This window comes from Babylonia areolata, chromosome 24 (assembly GCF_041734735.1).
Source record: "Babylonia areolata isolate BAREFJ2019XMU chromosome 24, ASM4173473v1, whole genome shotgun sequence".
Classification (NCBI taxonomy): domain Eukaryota; kingdom Metazoa; phylum Mollusca; class Gastropoda; order Neogastropoda; family Buccinidae; genus Babylonia; species Babylonia areolata.
The window spans coordinates 32,941,660-32,963,995 of record NC_134899.1 but is presented as its reverse complement, the minus strand read 5'-3'; the positions used below and the strand labels follow the sequence as shown (position 1 = coordinate 32,963,995).

The window sequence follows — 22,336 nt, the reverse complement described above, 5'->3', positions numbered from 1 at the left end:
ACAGACAATTTCACATGCAAATACAACACAATGACACTCAAACCACACACGCACACACACACACCACCACCATCACAACCACCACCACACACACACATGCATGCACACACACACACACACACCACCACCACCACCACCACCACACACACATACGCATGCACACACACACACACACCTCACACACCACCTTACAGTTTGCTCTCGTTGAGTGAGAGGCGGTCCTTGAGCATCTGTATCTCAGTATTGCGCTCCTGGGAAGAGAGCTGGCTCTGGAACTCCTTCTCCCGGTTGTTCTGCAGCAGGCCCTCCAGGTTCTTCACCGTGCCCCTCTCCTGGTCCACCTGGTCCTGCAGGCATGCACTCTCCTGACGCAGGTCCTCCACCAACGACTGCAGCTGTGGGGGGACAGAGTGAGACTCACACAGACTGACTCATACTTCAGACTGGGGGACAGAGGGAGACTCATACTTCAGACTGGGGGACAGAGGGAGACTCATACTAAAGATTGGGGTACAGAGGGAGACTCATACTTAACACTGGGGGACAGAGGGAGACTCATACTTAACACTGGGGGACAGAGGGAGACTCATACTAAAGATTGGGGGACAGAGGGAGACTCATACTTAACACTGGGGACAGAGGGAGACTCTCACTAAAGATTGGGGGACAGAGGGAGACTCATACTAAAGATTGGGGGACAGAGGGAGACTCATACTTAACAATGGGGGACAGAGGGAGACTCATACTAAAGATTGGGGGACAGAGGGAGACTCATACTTAACACTGGGGGACAGAGGGAGACTCATACTAAAGATTGGGGGACAGAGGGAGACTCATACTTCAGACTGGGGACAGAGGGAGACTCATACTTAACACTGGGGGACAGAGGGAGACTCATACTTAACACTGGGGGACAGAGGGAGACTCATACTTCAGACTGGGGACAGAGGGAGACTCATACTTCAGACTGGGGACAGAGGGAGACTCATACTTAACACTGGGGGACAGAGGGAGACTCATACTTAACACTGGGGGACAGAGGGAGACTCATACTTAACACTGGGGGACAGAAGGAGACTCATACTTAACACTGGGGGACAGAGAAAGACTCATACTAAAGACTGGGGGACAGAGGGAGACTCATACTTAACACTGGGGGACAGAGGAAGACTCATACTAAAGACTGGGGGACAGAAGGAGACTCATACTTAACACTGGGGGACAGAGGGAGACTCATACTTCAGACTGGGGACAGAGGGAGACTCATACTTAACACTGGGGGACAGAGGAAGACTCATACTAAAGACTGGGGGACAGAGGGAGACTCATACTTAACACTGGGGGACAGAGGGAGACTCATACTTAACACTGGGGGACAGAGGAAGACTCATACTAAAGACTGGGGGACAGAGGGAAACTCATTCTTAACACTGGGGGACAGAGGGAGACTCATTCTTAACACGGGGGACAGAGGGAGACTCATACTTAACACGGGGGACAGAGGGAGACTAAAGTGATCTCTCCTAGCCTCTTGATGTGTGAGTACCTCTCTGGCTGTTCATGTCAGAACGCAAAAATAACTGTCTGATGTGAAGACACCCCTTCAGTCTTTCAGTCTCTTTCAAATCTTCAGTTAAGAGGGAATCTCAACATTATTCTTTTTATCTATGGGATTAAAACATGTAATCTATCTGGAGTTGTGCAATGAGATTCTCAGTTCTCAACATTGTTGTTCTGTGGTTGTTTCAGACTTAGTTTTAAAACAGTTCAATTGTAAATGATGATTGCAAAAACATAATAATAACTAAGTCGTAACAACTCAGGAGAGCATGAACATGGATGAGATTTCAGACTGGACCAATCTAATTGTAAAATTTTTGATACAACATGAGCATTAGACCTCTCAAAGAGTTTCCATAAAAACTCCCGCAGATCCTCACTCCCTCTCTCCACCCATCCACAAACTCTTGATCACCTGGTTTTTGTTGGAATGACTGTAAGGTACACCAACCATTCACATTCTGATCCATTAAGGTGGGATGTAGTGATCTACTTTTGTCTTACAGCTAATAGTGGGGTTTGCCACTGCACTAGGACTGAAGTAACCATAAAAATATCTCTGGCTCCACAGGTCAAGGAATGCAAACAACCATCCCCTGCCATGCTGACAGCACCTCTCTCTTTGCCTCTGCCTCTCTGCTCCTTTCCTTGCATGCAGTGACCACTCACGGCATTTCCACCCCGATTCTCTTTGTGTAAAGACCTCGGTTTCGCATCCTTTAGTTGAACAGAATATAGTGCTTAAATAAAAGTCCAACCAGCGTTCTCTCTGGAAGTAACGAACAAACCTTACAACAGCAACAACAGCATTATCATTACAATATATGTAACAAGACCTGTGGCACACGAGCCCAGGTGTGGCTGTGTATGGATGGACTCAAAATGAGCGGTGTGGGAGTAATGCCACTGAAATGGTGCAGATGATGGGGCAGCAAAAAAAAAAAAAAAAAAAAGTAACAGACAGTCCCTCCATACCTGCTCCTTCTCCATCAGGAGGGCAGCCTGTCTGCGCTGCAGCTGTTCCTTGATGCTGTCCAGCTGGGCGGCAGTCTCCTTGGCGGCCGTGTAGTCCGCCCTCAACACACACTTGTCGTCCTCCGCCTGGCGCAGGGTCTCCTCCAGTGTGGTGACTGAGCGTGTCAGGGACAACACCTGCTGCTCGTACGACTGCTGCGACTGTACGTGCTGCAGACACACGTTCAAACACATCTTCTTCTATCTACATTCATGGACTGCAACACGTGAGTTAGATTTTACATGTATGACTGTTTTTATCCTGCCATGCTGGCAGTCATACTCATTTTTTGGGGGGTAGTGCATGCTGGGTATGTTCTTATTTCCATAACCCACAGAATGCCGACATGTATTTCAAGATGTTCAACATGTGTATTTGATGTGTGCAAATGTATTTACACAAAGCAGGTTCAGGCACTAACAGGTCTGCACATATGTTGACTAGACAGATGGGAAAAATCTCCACCCTTAACCCATCACCTGCATTGAAACCAGTGCCCACTGCACTCATGAAAACAGAAGTCTTAGATGTTGTGCTGTTAGATGACATGCACACAGTGGTGATCAAACATCAGTATCAATATCAGTAGCTCAAGGAGGCATCACTGCGTTTGGTCAAATCCATATACGCTACACCAAATCTGCCAAGCAGATGCCTGACCAGCAGCGTAACCAAATATGCTTAGTCAGGCCTTAAGAAAAAAAAAAAAGAAAAAAAAAATTAAAAAACAAACAAAAAAAACAAAAAACAAATAAAATAAAATAAAATAAAAATAAATTTAAAATAAATAAATAAATAAATTTGAAAAAATAATAAAATAAAATAATAAAAGTAAAATAAAATAAAGAAAGAAAGAAAGAAATAATAGATAAATACATAAAAACATCAGCAACCCCATAATACAGCACCTGGAAAGAAGCTGAGCACTTGCTGGAGTTATTTTATTTTTGTCCTGTCTTTGTTTGCTGTTGTCATTTTCATCAGGTCAGTTTCATGCCAAACCAAGACATTTTCGTTTTGCAGTATGGAGAATAACTGGCAAACATTTTGTAGAAGTTTAGTTTTTTTCCTTTCTTTGTGCTTGTTAAAGTCAGGAAACATCAGCCTGTATATCTTTTTCTTTTATTACAAAATTGATGGTTGTGGCATGGTAACAGTGCACCTTGCATCTCTGAGCTTTCCATCCTAAATCAAGCCTCACCCCCTCTCGCCTCCACAAAAAAGCCATAATTTTTATGGACAACACAAGCCAACAAACACGTACACACAACACACACACACTCACAAACACACATACACGCACATGCACACACACACACACGCACACACACACGCGCGCACACACACACGCACGCACACACAAATGAACAGTCGAGTCAGACCTCATGGATTTCCCGCTCCATGTTGTCAATCTTGTCATGGGCTCTCCTCAGCTCAGACTCCTTGGTGAGGATCTCCAGCCTCATGTTGGAGCCCTCGCTCTCCAGCTGGTGGGAGGCTGTCTGGAACTGCTCCGCCTCCAGAGACAACTTGCGGTACTGCTCCAGAAGGTCGGAACGCTCCGCTTCCTGTGGGCAGCAAGAGAAAAACAACCAGAGGACGTGGCTATAGGCGGTGTTGAAAACAACAAGACAAACCAACACTTTATGTTTATTGTAAAGCACTTTGAGCTCCCTTTAAGGGAGGAAAGTGCTCAAGCATCCACCATTATTATTATCATTATCAAATCTGGTTATTAATCTGATTACCAAGCAAAGCGCTGCTACAAGCGTTTCAGAAAATTATTACCGGCAGGTGGTCAGAAACCAAACATGGAGCAATGTGTGACTTGAAAGTGTTGCTTAGAGTTACAACCTGTACAATAAAGAAAGGCTTTCAATGCAATTTTAAATACACCTGTCAAGTTTTGTTCACTGATTTAAGTTCTGAATAACGCCCCAGGTGGACAAAGTGAGGGAGGGGGTGTGGTACCTTGTTGCTGAGCAAGTCCTCCACCCGCTGGACCTCCAGGATATACTGCTGAACCTTGTCCTTTAGGTTGTCCCGCTCTGACATTGCATCCTGCAGGTCAGCCGTCAGCTTCTGCACACACACACACACACACATAAACTTTTTATTTCTTATAATAGACTTATTTTCATTTCCTCTAAAACATACATTCGCACTTTCCTTCACTAATATTCACAAGCGTTCCACCTCTTTCACCCAATATCTCTCTTCTTTCCGTCTAGAAACACTTATAGTGAATAGACATTAAACTGAAGATCAAACACACACACACACACACACACACACACACACACACACCCAAAAACACACACACACATAGACACACACACACACACACACACCACACATGCACACACATCCATGCATGCATGCACGCACACATAGACAGACACACACGTGCACACACACACACAAACACACACACACATCCACGCATGCACACATAGATACACAGACACACATGCACACACACACACACACACACACACACACACACACCACACACACATGCACAAACCCCACACAAATACATCACACAATGTAAAGAAGTGAAAACAACACAGCTAACAGGAAAATCAACGATCAAGATATATATAAGATAGAACAACCTACGAGGAGGAAACAGACATTAAAATCTACACATGACAACTTTATCAGATGATGATATCAATTAACTATTAAAAAAAAAAAATCACTAACTTAATGCAACTTACAGAAAAAAAACCCATCACACGAGTCCCTCAGTTACCTGAATCAGATAGGCAATTTCTGGTCCGCAGTCCTGAGTTAACTTCATGCTTTTCCATCTAACAATAATAGTTCAGTTCAGTTACTCAGGGAGGCGTCACTGTGTTCGGACAAATCCATATACGCAACACCACATCTGCTAAGCAGACGCCTGAACAGCAGCATAAACGAACGTGCTTGGTCAGGCCTAGAGAACAGTGAAAGAAGAAAGTACTGCAGTACAAGCCCTGTGTGTAGTTTTGACACGGGGTGTGTAGTGGGGACACCTTCGCTGAACCTCACCTGATTCTCTGAGGTGAGCATGCTGAGGTCGTCCTGCAGGCGACGGTTCTCCTGCATGGAGATGTCTCGGCCCCGACTGGTCTCCTGCAGGTCCTCGCTCACACCCTCCACCTGGCGCCTCAGGCTCTTGATCTCCCGGTCCTTCAGTGACAGGTTGTCGTTGGAATGACTGTAAGGTACACCACAGCAACCATCCACATACTGTTCACTTTATGTGTGTGATGACTGTAAGGTACACCACACCAAACATCCACATGTTGGTCACTATGTGTATGATGACTGTAAGGTACACCACACCAACCATCCACATGTCCGTCACTTTATGTGTATGATGACTGTAAGGTACACCACACCAACCATCCACATGTCTGTCACTTTATGTGTGTGATGACTGTAAGGTACACCACACCAACCATCCACATGTCCGTCACTTTATGTGTGTGATGACTGTAAGGTACACCACACCAACCATCCACATGTCCGTCACTTTATGTGTGTGATGACTGTAAGGTACACCACACCAACCATCCACATGTCAGTCACTTTATGTGTGTGATGATTGTAAGGTACACCACACCAACCATCCACATGTCCGTCACTTTATGTGTGTGATGACTGTAAGGTACACCACACCAACCATCCACATGTTGGTTACTTTATGTGTGTGATGACTGTAAGGTACACCACACCTCCCATTCACGCATCGGTTACTTTATGTGTGTGATGACTGTAAGGTACACCACAGCAACCATCCACATGTCGGTCACTTCATGTGTGTGTGATGTATGTTAGTAATACTTCATCTGCATACACGTTAAAATCTGTTGTTGTTGTTGCTTTTCTGTCTTTCTTCCTACTGACTTTTTCTAAGCCCTTCACCACACCTGGGAGGGTTTTAGCTCTTAACGGTATGTTTCAGATGATTTAATAACTGAACAGTGATGCTGCGTATATCACTTATGCCTGTCAATGTTAACACCAATTGTTGTAGGTATCATTATCATGATTATAAGGTCTGTATACACCTTGAGCTGTGTGTCTAATACTAGCCTTGCAGTCAAACATGACTTTTTAGCTACTGTCATAAACAAAAACTTGGAACAAAGAAAAGGCTTAAAAAAAAAAGAAAAAAAAAAAGAAGGCTTGAACTGTAATCAAATTTCTTCAGAAAACCTTCTCATATTCTTATAAACAGCTGTGTCTCTTCCCTCAATGTTTATTCTCAGTTGAAAGGTTGAACAACCTGGCTGATTAATCAGGATTCATTGCCTTAACACTGCTATTGTGCTATGTGCAGATGTACTTGAGCAACGCTTAGGGGTGGGGCGGAGTTAGTTCACAACAGATTAGACATTTTCAAACACCATTATGTAAAGGGTTCAGATCAGTGCAGGTGTGTGGAACTTATGTAACACTACACCTTCAGTCTTTTCTTCTATTTTTCCATATCAGCCACATCTCTACATTATTCTACACTGTGTGACATTCCATTCTGCATCTGCATCATCACCAGCTAAAAGAGACGGCAGAGATGTTCAACACCATGTCATGTTATGATATAGCACTGCTCTGTCATATCTTCTGAACTTAGTCTTAGCCTTTAACCAGCTAAATAAGATGCCCACCATTGACAGGAAATGGCAAATTAGTGAAAAACCAAAAACGCTTAAAACGAAAGTATAAAGTCATTTACACAAAACAAATATTATGACATTCTTCCCGCCTCGAAGAAATTGTCACAACACATAACAATAGAAAACTTTTGATACTTGAATAGAACACTGAACAGTAAAGAGATAAACTATACTCTTCGGCCTTCAAGTGTGTCACCACCCATAACGATCAGGCGGTTTGATACCCGAGTGGAACGGCGGTCTTCAGGAGTAGAGACTTCAGGAGGTTCAGAAGTGAAACCTGGACCTGGAGACTGATGAATACTGTCTGCTTGCATTGGATTTCACAGAACTGTTCCACCATGTGTTGCGGTACACTGCACTGTACTGTCATGCCTTGCATTGGACAACACTATACTAAACTGCACTACACTGCTGCTGCTACTACTGCTCTCATATACTCACTGCAGCTGAGCTTCCAGTTCACCCACTCTCACTTTGAGGTCGCTGACTATCCGTTCCTGCAGAACAAAGTTATTACAAAATGTTGGTTAATTAATATTCATCAAGCCAGCAGATATAACACACACACACACACACACACACACACAGGGCATGAACAATACAAAATGCCATTCCATTGTAATAAATATAATGATAATAAAAACAATAGTAATTATATCAATGAAAAGATCATGATAATAATAGTAATAATATAAATGCATGCTGTTTCCACACCACAATCTTATGCCAGCCACAGAGTGATGACCTAGTGGTCATGCTTCTACATAGGAAACAAGAGAATCAGAGAGCACAGAATTAAATCCCACACTCGCCAGTATATTGTCCCTGTCCACTAGATCTTGAGTGGTTGTCAGGGGGCTAGTCATTCAGATAAGATGATAAACTGAAGTCCTCTGTGTTGCATGCACTTATCACATGTAAAAGATTCCTCGGCAACGCTATACACCACCACCACTACCACCATCACTGTTGTTACTTTGTCGTGCAGCTCAGCATTAATCAAGGTCACTTTCTTGATACAATGTGATACAACACCACCACCAGCACATCACCTTCTTGGCATTCTGTGCTATACCGTATGATACAACACCAACACCAGCACCAGCACCGGTTGTTACCTTGTCGTGCAACTCAACGTTCATCATGGCCACCTTCTCAATACCATGTGATACAATGCAATACAACATCACCACCACCACTAGCACTGTTGTTACCTTGTTCATCATGGCCACCTTCTCAATACAATGTGGTACAACACTACCACCAGCACGGTTACCTTCTTGGCATTCTGTGCAATACCGTGCAATACAATGCAATACACCACCACCACCACCACTGTTGTTACCTTGTCGTGAAGCTCGGCATTCATGACCACCACCCTCTCGGCCTTGTCGTCCACGGACACCTGCAGGGCGTCCTTCTCACGGTCCACAGTGGCCAGGGTGGTGCGCATGGCTGACAGCTCGTCGCGCTGCACGGCCAGGTTGTGCTGACTGTGGGACAGCTGCTCCTCCAGCGACCTGCAGCGCTCCTCTTGCTGCTGCAGCTCCTTCTCCCGCCGCGCCAGGCGGTGCCGCGTCTCGTCCAGGGACTTCTCCGCGTCCTCCACCAGAAGTCTGGTGTGGTAAATGGGTGATGAATTATTTTGTTGTTTTTCTCTGTGTGTGTGTGTGTGTGTGTGTGTGTGTGTGTGTTTGTGTGCGTGTGTGTGCGTCTCCCATGCGTATCTTTAATGTTAAAGGATTTGGTGGGATGGGTTAACAGGGGGTTGGTTTGTGGGGGGATTTTTTTTTTTACTGGGATGTCTCTGTACCTTTATGTTAAAAGATTTGAGTTGGGTTACCAGGGGTTGGTTTTTTAGGGAAAAGTTTTTTTGTTTTTCTTTACTGGGATGTCTCCGTATCTTTATGTTAAAAGATTTGGGTTGGGTTTATTGGGGTTGGTTGGTTTGTGCTATGTGTAGTTGAGTGTGCATGTGCATGTGTGTACAGGTGTTTGTGTGTGAATAACTGTGTGTGTGTGTGTGTGTGTGTGTGTGTATGTGTGCATACATGTTTGATTTTTTTAGGCACTTGTGAGATTAACTCTTTAGCAACTGTATGTGACTTTAGTCAACAAGACACTTTATTGCCATAGGCGACTGTAATTGACAACAAGGGGTCATGAAAAATGGACCATTTTTCACATAATAACAAAACCTGATCGCTGAAGCCAACTGTCCTGCACAACAGGAAACTGACTAACGTTCCCCTGTTGTCCAAGTTTGAAGGGAAAAAATCCACTGCATTGTTTTGACACAAACCAAATCGTGTGACTGAGAGCATCGAGTCAAAAACATTTGGTGCCGGGAAGCGTTTTTCTACAAAAGCTTGCTGGAGAAAGAGTTAAGAAGGGCATAAAAGTGATTCAGAAGATAGGAGGGCAGGGAAAGTGGGTGGGCGGTGTGGAGTGTTGGCCAAGTGGTAACGCGTGCATCTAGGAAGCAAGAGAATCTGGGCACACTGGTTCGAATCCCACAGTCGCTGGTAATTTCCTCCCCCTCCACTAGACCCAGAATGGTGATCTAGACATCAGTCATTGGATGAGATGATAAACTGAGGTTCAGTTCACAGCATGCACTTAGTACACGTAAAAGAACCCACAACAATAAAAGGGTTTTCTCCGGCAAATTCTGTAGAAAATCCACTTCCGATAGAAAAAAAAAACAAATAAAAATGTAGGCAGGAAAAAAAAAAGGGGGGACGGGGTGGGGGGTGGGGCTGGGGGTGTGTGCTGGGGATGGCACTCTCAGTGTAGTGACGCTTTCTCCCTAGGGAAGAGCAGCCTGAATTTCACACACAGAAATCTGTTGTGGCAAATGGGTAATATAATACAGTACAGTACAATACAAATGCAATACAACACAATACAATGCAAAACACAATACAACACAATACAATTACAATACAACTACAATACAACAGTACAGTTCAAAACAACACAATACAATACAACTTAACACAATACAGTACAGTTCAATACAACACAATACAAAACAAAACAACACAACACAATCCAAAACAATACAACACAATGCAAAACAGTACAACACAACACAACACAATACCATAGTACGACACAAAAGGCTGACCAAGCCCCTACCTCAGCTGGGCAGCAGAGGACTTGGACCGGGCCAGCTCCTCGTCCATCTGGTTCAGCCTCAGGCCCTGGTCCTTGGTCTGCTCCTCGTAGGCCTTCGTGTCGTCCTTCAGCCCTGTCAGCCGCACCAGCAACTCCTCCCGCTCAGACTCCATCTGCACAGTTTTTTTCAGTTTCACTTTCAAGGAGGTGTGTCACAGGTTTCTGTTTCAGTTTCAAGGAAGTGTCACAGTATTTTAGTTTCACTTTCAAGGAGGTTTGTCAGTTTTCTAGTTTCACTTTCAAGGAGGCGTCACAGTTTTTTAGTTTCACTTTCAAAGATGGTTTGTCACAATTTTCTAGTTTCACTTTCAGGAAGGCATCACAGTTTTCAGTTTCAAGGTGTCACAGTTTTCAGTTTCGCTTTCAATGAGGTGTCAGTTTTCAGTTTCAAGTAGGCATCACAGTTTTCAATTTCAAGAAAGTGTCACATTTTCAGGTTCACTTTCAAAAAGGTGTCACAGTTTCAGTCTCAAGGAGATGTCACAGTTTCCAGATGTCACAGTTTTTACTTTCAAGGAAGCGTCACAGATTTTCAGTTTCAAGGAGGCATCACAGTTTTTCAGTTTCAAGGAGGTGTCACAGTTTTCAGTTTCACTTTGTGTCACGGTTTTCAGTTTCAAGGATGTGTCGCAGTTTTCAGGAGGTGTCAGTTTTCAGTTTCACTTTCAAGGAGGTGTCACAGTTTCAGTTTCAAGGTGTCACAGCATGCGGACAGATCCGTATACACTACACCACATCTGCAGGGTGGGGTGGGGAGCGGGGGGCAGGGCGAGAAGAAAAAAATGGAGCAGATGTCTGACCTTGGCATAACCCAACGCGTTGATTAGGCCTTGAAAAGTTTTTTGTTGTTGGTTTTTGTTGTTGGTGGTCGTGGTTTCAATTAGTTTTCTTTCATTCTTGTTTTACAGTTCCTTCCATTCAGCTCTGAGAGGGTGCCGTGGCAGGCTGAGTCAGACGTCGGACTGCTGATCCGGTGTTCGCCGGTGATCAGAGTTCAAGGCCCCAGGTTTCGGCTTGCTGGTGTGTTCTTGGGACAGGTAACTTAAATCCCATTTTCCTCACTCCACCCAGGTGACCTGACTTCAGTAGGGGAAGGCTGAAGCGGTGGAAGGGGGAGGACTGGGCTCCACCCTTTCAATGCCAAGCCCTGATTACAGTGGTCATGAATTCACTTCCCCAAAGGGGCTATGGGACCTTTAACTTTAACCTTAACCTTTGGGTTCAAGGTCAGCACCCATCTCTGGCGATATGGCCCACGGGGATGACCATCCCAGGAAAGTGTGTGTATTGGGTGGGATGGGGGTTGGAGTGAGGGAACTACCTGACACCATCACCAAACGACACCATGTTAAGATGGACAGCAAAAAATGGCTATTTTTATGTCCGATGTCTGTGATTCAAACTCACAACATTTTGACTGTGAGTTCAGCGTTCAACCAACTGAGGCAAATCAGGCACTTTGGGTTTTTTTTTACAATTTATTTTGACAAAATTTATATACACAGTTATACAAAACGTTTAAGCAGTACAATGCTATTGTCATGGTAAGTAGACTGGGACAGTTGTTTTACTGGCACACTTTATACATATTTTGATCAGAAGCATTAAATCTGCACAAAAGTATCATAGCAGTACATTGGGAATGCTTTTCATTGACAAACAATGTACATATATTGTTTAAAGAAAAAAGGTTACGTCTGCATAAAGTTATCATAACAGTGAACTGGGGGCATAGCAGCTCTATGTCTATGAACCGCATTCTGAATTTACAGGAAAAACTCAGCAAAATGCATTTTACTTTACAATGTGTGAAAAATGAAAGTAGCATTGACTGAGTATGTTCTCTGCAACTGCAGCTCCAGCAAAAACCCAGTCTGCACCATGCTGTCATTGTCACAATGAACTGGGACCACAGTGTGGCTCCTTCTCCCCAAGATGTGCTCTGAAGGAAAGTTATACACATCGCTGTTCAAAGTGTGTGAGAAAGGAAAACAGCAAGAGCTGCCAAATTTCTTTGGGCCTTATTACTCCAGAATTTGCTTTCCAGGTTGTACACTCCTGACCAACTCCACAGGGCATACCTGGATGAGTGAATCACAATAGACATCAGTAAAAAAAAACAACAACAGACTTTATTTAATCTCCTCTGCTTCTCACTTGTATTTCAAAGTGCCATGTCAGAGATAAACAGTATCACAATGAAGATGACAAGCCGCCCAAGCAAGTAATGCACAGGCTGAAAACATGTATTGTCAAACATAAAACAAAGTCATTGAGAACTTACTCTGCTCAGTGAATTTTCCAGATCCTCAACGCGTTGCTCAAGCTTGGCACGCTCTGACAGCGATGATTCTGTCGCTATCTGCACAAGGGTTTTCCCACTCAGCACAACAAAACAGCAGGAAGCTAAATATCCAAGAAAACATCTTTAAAACAAATTTTTAAGCAAAATGTGTTCATCAAACTGAGATACCAAGCAATATAACTGATGATCATCTGAACAAAACTGACCACTGAGATTGGACTGTCCTAATTCCAAAGCAGGTACTAAGTGTGATTTGCCTGTAATGAGATGTGGTTGGTGTATGTGCATGTGTGTGTGTATGCGTTTGTGTGTGTGTGTGTGTGTGTGTGTGTGTGTGTGCGCGCGTGCGCGCACGTCTGCATATTTGCAAATGTGTATGTTTGTATGTACATGTGTGTAACTTAAACAAGGAATTAGACACCTTTTCTACACTAGTGGGCTCATTGCCATGCTGATACATACACATGCACTCACACAAACACACCCACACACACACACGCACATACACACACACATACAAAAAAAAAAGAAGAAATGAAAAAACAGAGAGAAACAAGGAACAGAAAGAGGAAAAGATTTAATAAAAAAAAAAAAGGAACAAAAAAGAACATAACACATGCAGGAACACAATAAGAGCATAACATGTCCACAATCATCTGTTGTCTAAACGATGGCACAACACTACAACATTTTCCCCCATCCCATTCTCTGACTGCTTTCAGAACAACACAGACACAGCTAACTTTCATGCACTCAGGCTTGACTGCTTTTACAGACACTGGCTCAGTTTCACAAACCTGTACACCACACACACCTTGATTCGCTCTCTCAAGCTGTCACGCTCGGTGGTCATGCGACGGAGGTCAGAAATGGCGTCGTCTCTTTCGTTTTCCACGCGCCTCAACACTGCCTGGGCAGCCAGAGATGTCTTCGGAGACTTGGGCGAGGAAATTAGCTCACGCCTTACGTGCATCAGCTCTTCCTTAGTCTGTCAACAAGGAATTGGGGTAGGGGTGTGGGGGGTGAGGGGTAGGGGGGGGAGCTTTTATGAGAAGGAACAGGAATATGGAGAGAACTTGGTCCCATAAAAAAAAATCTTTGTTACGGAAACAGAAAAAGAAGAAACTATAGTGTGTGTGATGGGCCTTCAGAGTCATCGGAAGATACTCAAAAATGGATGACTGTAGTGAAAGCAGAAAGGATGCCACAGACAGGAAAGATGGAAGTCCTGAAGTGGAGGAGGGGCAAGCAGAGAAGAGATGAATGAAGAAAGTAGGATGAGGAGGATGAAGAAAGAAGGAACACAAAGAGTGGAGGGGGGGACAGGAAGAGGAAGAGAGGAGGAAGAGGGCAAGCAGGAGAGGGGAAGGAGCAGGACGAGAGAAGGGAGCAGAGGAGGAGACACAGAAAGGGGGTGGTGGGGGGGGGGGGTATGAAGAGAGGAGGCGGAAGAGAGGAGGAGGGAGAGAGGGGAAGGAGTAGGCAGAGAGGAGGAAGGAGAGGAGGGGGAGGGGGAAGTGAGGAGGAGGAGGAAGAGAGGGGAAGTAGGAAGATAGGAGGAAGGAGAAAAGGAGGAGGAAGCAGAGGAGGAGGAGGAAGGAGAGGAGGAGGAGGGGGGAGAGAGGAGGAGGAGGAGGAGGAAGAGAGGGGAAGTAGGAAGAGAGGAGGAAGGAGAGAAGGAGGAGGAGGAAGAGAGGGGAAGTAGGAATAGAGGAGGAAGGAGAGAAGGAGGAGGAGGAAGAGAGGAGGAGCAGGAAGAAAAGGGAAGCATGTAGAGAGGAGGATGAAGAGAGGAGGAGGAGGAAGAAAGACGAAACATGTAGAGGGGAGGAAGACAGGGGAAACAGGAAGAAAGAAAGGAGAACAAGAGAGGCAAGGCCTTCAAGACTCACTTGTGATACACTTTAAAAAAAAAAAATCTAATCATTAAAATGTGTTCTGTATTTGTTATTATAAAGCTTCGGGTTAAAAGAAAAAGAAAAAAAAAAGTCCTAACAGCAGATTCTAACTCCGCGTGTTCGGGTGAGAAGAAACTGTCTTACCCATTACACTATCGTGGCTCCTTAACTGACACTCAAAAATATAATATTTAAACATGCTTTTTTAAAGGGCGATAAATCGACAGCATATTCGCGGTGAGAACGCTGTTTAAATAATATTATTCTGGTGTATCTTGGGCATTCAAAAAATCTTTTAAAGGCAATTATAAATTCTTTTTAAGTCCGCAGTAAAGGAGATGCGGCTATCGCCGCATTCACACTGCAACATTTAGCCATTTTCTCTGGATCTAGATAGATGTACAAGTTTCAGTTAGTTACACCCGGCTGACACGGTCGATTCAATTTCTCTTTATGTTCATTCTAGTTTTATAGTTTCAAAGTTCATTAGTTGATATGAAAATTGAGTATTTTGTCAAACTAATAACACATAGAGCCAAGTACAAGTACTTCTAAATGTCTTATGAAGTGAAAAGGACTTCATTTTGAGAAAAGTCAAGACTGGAAATTTTTACGTTTAATTCAAAGGTATTAACTCACATGGTTTATTATTTTTCACTGTGAATTCCGACTGATTCTGTGGATTTTTTTATGGCAGTTTGGGGCATAATCCAGTAAGCGATGAGGCGTTCACAAATCTTTCTCTGAATAAATATTTAACGGTCTCCTTCTCCAACTTTCCATCACATGTTATCGTGTATTGTCCATTGAATATAGGATTGAACGGGCAGGTCAACAACTTGAAACAAAATGGCGTTGTTCGCATTCGCGAAGAATATGAGCACACGCTTTGAATGTGTATAAATATGTGTACACAATTGATTTTTGCTCATAACCTTCAAGGCTCAGCCAATAGATCCATAAAGTCAACTCGTCGTATTGATTTTACTATTTTCCGAAAAAGACCACTTGGGCGAATGAACATAGTGAAAGTCATGTACACTGAGAGTAATACACACAAGCTTTTTATGTATTGAGTATAATTTCAAAATGTAATGTTTAAGATAAGAAAGATCAGTTTAAAGCAAATTAAGTCCCCTAGCATTAATCAGTTTAAAGCAAATTAAGTCCCCTAGCATTAATTACAGATTAATTTCCCTTATTTACTCGCTGCACCAAAACGTTTACAAAATAAACATAACTTCCATGCTTAGCAAAAGAAGTGCCTGTTTGAACAAAAAATGATAAAAATGACTGCTCTTGCTGTTGTGTCAGAATATCAGATCAAAGTGCCAAGTTTAGAGAATAAAAAATATATAAATATAACAGTAAATGCAGTTTGCATATAATTTGGCTTCTTTTTAAAAAAAAAAATTTGTGCCCATCCCAGAGGTGCAATATTGTTTTAAACAAGATGACTGGAAAGAACTGAATTTTTCCTATTTTATGCCTAATTTGGTGTCAACTGACAAAGTATTTGCAGAGAAAATGCCAATGTTAAAGTTTACCACGGACACAGAGACACTTTGTTTACACAAGTGAGTCAAAAAAGGAGGGGCATGTTGTAAGAGGGAAGAAAGGGGAAGGAGCAGGAAGAAAGGGGAAGGAGCAGGAGCAGGAAGAGAGGGGAAGGAGCAGGAAGAGAGGAGAAGGAGCAGGAGCAGGAAGAGAGGGGAAGGAGCAGGAAGAGAGGAGAAGGAGCAGGAGCAGGAAGAGAGGGGAAGGAGCAGGAAGAGAGGAGAAGGAGCAGGAGCAGGAGCAGGAAGAGAGAAGGAGCAGGAGCAGGAAGAGGGGGGAAGGAGCAGGAGCAGGAAGAGAGGAGAAGGAGCAGGAGCAGGAAGAGAGGGGAAGGAGCAGGAGCAGGAAGAGAGGGGAAGGAGCAGGAAGAGGGGGGAAGGAGCAGGAAGAGAGGGGAAGGAGCAGGAGCAGGAAGAGAGGGGAAGGAGCAGGAGCAGGAAGAGAGGGGAAGGGAAGAGAGGGGAAGGGAAGAGAGGGGAAGGAGCAGGAGCAGGAAGAGAGGGGAAGGAGCAGGAGCAGGAAGAGAGGAGAAGGAGCAGGAAGAGAGGGGAAGGAGCAGGAAGAGAGGGGAAGGAGCAGGAGCAGGAAGAGAGGGGAAGGAGCAGGAGCAGGAAGAGAGGGGAAGGAGCAGGAGCAGGAAGAGAGGGGAAGGGAAGAGAGGGGAAGGAGCAGGAGCAGGAAGAGAGGAGAAGGAGCAGGAAGAGAGGGGAAGGAGCAGGAAGAGAGGGGAAGCAGGATGGGGGGTGGGGGGAGGGAGGGGAGAGAAAGAGAGGAGGAGCAAAAAAGAAAGAATGGGAAGCAGGAAGAGAGAGAGAGACAGAGAGAGTGGAGGGGTGGGGGGACAGGCAGGAAAAAAGGGGGAGAGAGGGTAAGAACACTGGAAGAGAGGAAGAGAACCAAATCAAGGTAAAGCAGGAGGATAAGGAAGAGAGGCAAATGCATAAAAGAACAAAGCGAACCAGCACAGCTGCTTCCCAATTATCAACAACCCCTTCTCTCAAAGAACACGCCTGAGCAACAACTCAACTCAGGCTCAAGACTATCACTCAATCTTCAAGCCCCACCCCCACCCCAACCTCCCACCCAAGCCCCTCCCATGCCAACTGATTCTGACCAAATTAGAGAGAGACAACTGGGACATGATTGTTTCCCCATCATCTTGCTTCCAGAGCTTACTGACAGCATCATACACTACAGTCACCTCTGCAGATGTACACACGGAATGAAAGGAATATCTAAGCCCACAACTCCACCAGTGCTGAAACACAAACCCAGACCCCGATCAATTTCAACCCAGACACGAACCCCACTCCAGATTTTGATAAGCACAAACTCTTGAGGCTGGGGTAGACTCTAAAAGAGAGACAGTCTAGCCTGTTACTGATGACATTACCTCCTGGTACATGCTGTTCAACTTGTCACGCTCAGCAGTCAACACGGAAACGTTGGCCTGGATCTGAAAATGTACAGCGAAACATTGCCACCTTCTTTTTGTCCTTTCGAATCCTGAATTCTCATGAACATATCCTGCATGCATACCAACTTACACACTTACATTCATGCATGTATGCGTATTGCATACACACTATCACAAGTACATACACACACATGTATAAATATGTGTGTATACATGCAAGCGTACAAACATATACCACCAGATTGTACACACAAGACATACAGGAACCTTACACACACAGACGCAGGCACACGCACGTACACAAACACACTCACACACACACAGAGGATGGCAGGAGAAAGACTGTCTTCATCCTCCTCATTCTCCCTCTATGTGTGACTACAACCATGTACTGTACTGTACTGTACTGTATTGTATTGCGCTGTACTGTTCTGCACTGTACTGTACCATATTAAATTGCTCTGTATCATACTGTACTGTACTGTATTGCACTGTACTGTACTGCACTGTATCTCATTGCATTGCATTGCATCACATTGCATTGTATTGTTACTTTTTGTCACAACAGATTTCTGTGTGTGAAATTTGGACTGCTTTCCCTGGGGAGAGCAGATCGCTACAGTGCAGAGCCACCCTTTTTTCTTTTCTTTTTTTCTGCTGCAAGTGTCTTTGTTTTCCTGTCAAAGTGGATTTTTCTAAAGAATTAGGGAGGAACAACCACTTTGTTGCCTTGGGTTCTTTTATATGCGCTAATCCATGCTACACACGAGACCTCGGTTTACTGTCTCATCCAAATGACACATATCCAAACACAAGGGGGAGAAAAAACTAGCGAGCGTGGGAGTCGATCCTGTGCACTCAGATTCTTGAGTAACAACTGGCCCACCACAGCACTATAAGAGGCAATGGCATGTATGAATGAATCACCTGAACCAGAATCTATCTGCCCACTAGCCTCCTCAATGTACCCCTCTCAGCCCACATCCAACAAGAGGACACACACCTCACAATTAACAAAAGACAGTGTCAGACACATGTTCTGGCAGTGCATGATTAGCCCAACATTTCTGGTAAGCATTGATGGATGTTGTGAAGGAAACATGTCCAAATGTTGAAAATTCGTCATCAGCTGAACCATTTAGCCATACTTGAACTTGACAAAAACATGGCTGTTGATCCTGCTTTTCATTTTATCCTATTATAGGCTAAACAATACTTGTGCCAGTGCAATTTAAACAAATCTGCACCTGCTCTGCAAAGTAATAAATTGAAATGTAGATATATAATCGAGTATACAGAGCTCAGATAAACTTTTTTATAATCACTGTATTACCAGATCGTTTCCAAATAAACCCCTGTTTATGAATGCATCTTGAAATAAGGAATACATATTGTCTACAATTTCTATAATTATGGTATTGATGTTGCTACCTTTTTGTATCTTGCATCTCAGTGCATGGATCTGCTTTATCACAGCGTGACTGGCAACTCACCACCCATCACTCCTTCTGACTGCATCTACTAATTTATTATTATTTATTTATTTATTATTATTATTTTAGTATTATTATCATTACTACTACCTTTTTTATATCATAATTATTATTTATTTATTTATTTATGTAAGCTTATCTATTATTTATTCACCTTTTTTTTTTTCTCAAGGCCTGACTAAGCGTGTTAGGTTACGCTGCTGGTCAGGCATCTGCCTGGCAGATGTGGTGTAGCGTATATGGATTTGTCCGAACGCAGTGACGCCTCCTTGAGCTACTGAAACTGAAACTGACTGCATCTGATGCTTACATATCTATTTTTATCTCATACGCTCTTGCCAGCATTCCATCCATGTTTTGTCGGTAGTCTGTTGCTTCTTTCTTTTGCCCTGGTTTTCTTTCCCTGATTTGAATCTTAATAGTACCCAGTTGCCATCCGCTTTTTTGTATCGTTATCAATATAAGAATGTATATGAGTTACAATGTAAAAATTGAATTAAAAAAAAAAAAACTTTATAAAAAAAGAAAAGAAACAAGGTGCATACCTCAGCCATGTGACGTTCAAACATTATCAACATAAGAATGTATAGGAGTTACAATGTAAAAATTGATTAAAAAAAAAAACTTTATAAAAAAAAAAAAAAAGAAAGAAAAGAATTAAGGTGCATACCTCAGCCATGTGACGTTCAAACTTGTCCAGCAATGCTTTAAGCTCATCCCTCTCCCGAGTCAGGCGAAACAGCTCACTCTCCTCCTTGGCACTCTGCAACACCACAGTTTCCCCAAGACAACGTGACACAGGACTGCAAACATTCTCAGCTCACTGCGTCATACCTGTCTGTCTGCTTAATCAAAAGAAGAAAAGGAAAGGACTGCAAACATTACAATGGTCACACAGATAATCATAAGCAGACATGCAACAATATGTAGATGGAAAAAAAAAGAAAAAGAAAACAAAAAAAAAAACAAACCCAACAACCTCCCAATATTTCGTATTACTGCAAAACAACAACAGAACCTATTTCCCCCAAAAGGTTAGTCAACCTGTTCTCATCTTATCAGGTTGCACTCAACCACAGACCACAGCAAGATATATAAGTACTGTCATGAATCCATGCTGAATACAAACTTCTTCAGCCTATGGTCTGACTCCCAACAACATGATTAAAAACAAAACAAAAAAACAGAAAAAGGTTAAAATTCCCTTTGACAGCCATCAGCACAGTGAATTCGAATCTACTGTGTCAAAGGCTTGGCACAGGGGTGTGGGGCCCAATCCCTTTTCCCACCATTTTTAACCTTTCCCAACTGAACTCTGGTACCTATTCACAACTGGGTGGGGAGTGAGGAAAATCAAAGTAAAGTGCCTTTCTAAAGGAAACAACGCATTGCCTTCTTCTGCGTTCACTCGTATGCACATGAGTGGGCTTTTCCGTGTATGACCGTTTTACCCCGCCATGTAGGCAGCCATACTCCATTTTCGGGGGTGTGCATGCTGGGTATGTTCTTGTTTCCATAACCCACCAAATGCTGACATCGATTACAGGATCTTTAACATGCGTATTTGATCTTCTGCTTGCATACACACATGAAGGGGGTTCAGGCACTAGCAGGTCTGCACATATGTTGACCTGGGAGATCGTAAAAATCTCCACCCTTTACCCACCAGGCGCCGTCACCATGATTCGAACCTGGGACCCTCAGATTGACAGTCCAACGCTTTAACCACTCAGCTATTGCGCCCGTCAACGCACTGCCAAAACAGGGACTTCAAACCCTGACCACAAGTCAACACTGGATGAGAACTCCCAACGTCCAACTGATCCTGCCACTGTGTACCCCAACATGATCCACAATTATAAATAAAAAATGAGAAATCAATTCTTTGCCAGGGACTTTTTTTAATTAATTTTTTTTTGCTTTATTATGTTCATTCATTTATTCATTTTATTTTTACAAATGGATCACTATACCTTTGTGGGCATGGACCTAACAGGCGTGGTCGATCGTCGAAGGGTCTTGAGTGCTTCGTACTCCTTCTTGTAGTAGTCCTTCTCCTCCTCCAGAACCCGGATCACTGCTTCCTGCTGTGCCATGGTCTGCAGCACAGTTGCATAGTTGTCACGGACAGTACAACACAGCAACTTTATGGTGGCTGTGGACTTTTCATGGACAGTACAACACAATGCAATACAATACAATACAATACAAAAGAACACAACACAACACAATACAACACCTTCTTCCTGGTGGCCATGGACTTGTCGCAAACAACACAACATAACACAACACAACACCTTCTTTGTGGCGGCCGGTGACGTGTTGCGGGTAGAACATTACAATACAAAACAATACAAAAGAACACAACACAACACAACACCTTCTTCATGAAAGCTATGGACAGTACAATACAACACAACACAACACTACACAAAACAACACAACACAACACCTTCTTTGTGGCAGCCGCAGACAGTACAATACAATACAATACAATACAATACAATACAGTACAGTACAACACAACACAACGAAACACCTTCTTTGTTGCAGCGGTACAGTATAATACAATATAATACAACACAACACAGCACAGCACAGCATAATACAACACAAGACAACACACCACAGCAGAGCACAGCACACCATAGCACAACACAACACAACACAGCACGACATCTTCGTGGCAGCCGCAGACTTGTGGCGGACAGTACGACACAACACAAGACAACACACTACACCACACCACACCTTCTTCGTGGCGGCGGTGGACTTGTCACGGACAGGGCTGGTGGGCCTGGAGGCAGGCTTAGACAGGGGCAGGGCGGTGGGCTCCCCGCGCATCATCCTCTGCAGGGCATCCGTCTGCTGCCGGTAGTAGTCCCGGTCCTCCTCGATGCTCCGGATGAAGGCGTCCAGCTTGCTGGGCAGCTTGCCCTTCTTGGTCACCGGACCGTTCTTCCGCTTCAGACGCTCTATCTCCAGCACCAGGTCCTTCTCTGGAACATGAGGTAAGAAAAGCTGTGTTATCTCAAGAAGAGGTAAGATGGGAACAATAGCCAAGTGGTTAAAGCCTTGGACTTTCAATCTGAGGGTCCCGGGCTTGAATCTCTGTAGCGGCGCCTGGTGTGTAAAGGGTGGAGATTTTTTCCAATCTCTCAGGTCAACGTATGTGCAGACCTGCTGGTGCCTGAACCCCCTTCGTGTGCATACGCAAGCAGATAGAAGAGCTGTG

General features: G+C 43.9%; 1 protein-coding gene across 2 annotated transcripts in view; it reads right to left on the bottom strand.

Moving 5' to 3' along the window:
* Positions 1–22,336, bottom strand: part of LOC143298807 (centrosomal protein of 135 kDa-like) — a 53,252-nt gene that overhangs the window by 6,000 nt on the left and 24,916 nt on the right. For both annotated transcript variants that reach the window (XM_076611782.1, XM_076611783.1), the window contains exons 6-19: positions 21,853–22,100; positions 21,075–21,200; positions 19,772–19,864; positions 17,585–17,647; positions 13,551–13,724; positions 12,716–12,793; positions 10,393–10,544; positions 8,597–8,867; positions 7,693–7,748; positions 5,615–5,783; positions 4,547–4,657; positions 3,958–4,143; positions 2,536–2,745; positions 193–395 (exon numbers count right to left, since the gene is read on the bottom strand). In XM_076611782.1, the coding sequence (XP_076467897.1) occupies positions 193–395; positions 2,536–2,745; positions 3,958–4,143; positions 4,547–4,657; positions 5,615–5,783; positions 7,693–7,748; positions 8,597–8,867; positions 10,393–10,544; positions 12,716–12,793; positions 13,551–13,724; positions 17,585–17,647; positions 19,772–19,864; positions 21,075–21,200; positions 21,853–22,100 (2,140 nt within the window). The remainder of the gene's footprint in view (positions 1–192; positions 396–2,535; positions 2,746–3,957; positions 4,144–4,546; positions 4,658–5,614; positions 5,784–7,692; positions 7,749–8,596; positions 8,868–10,392; positions 10,545–12,715; positions 12,794–13,550; positions 13,725–17,584; positions 17,648–19,771; positions 19,865–21,074; positions 21,201–21,852; positions 22,101–22,336) is intronic.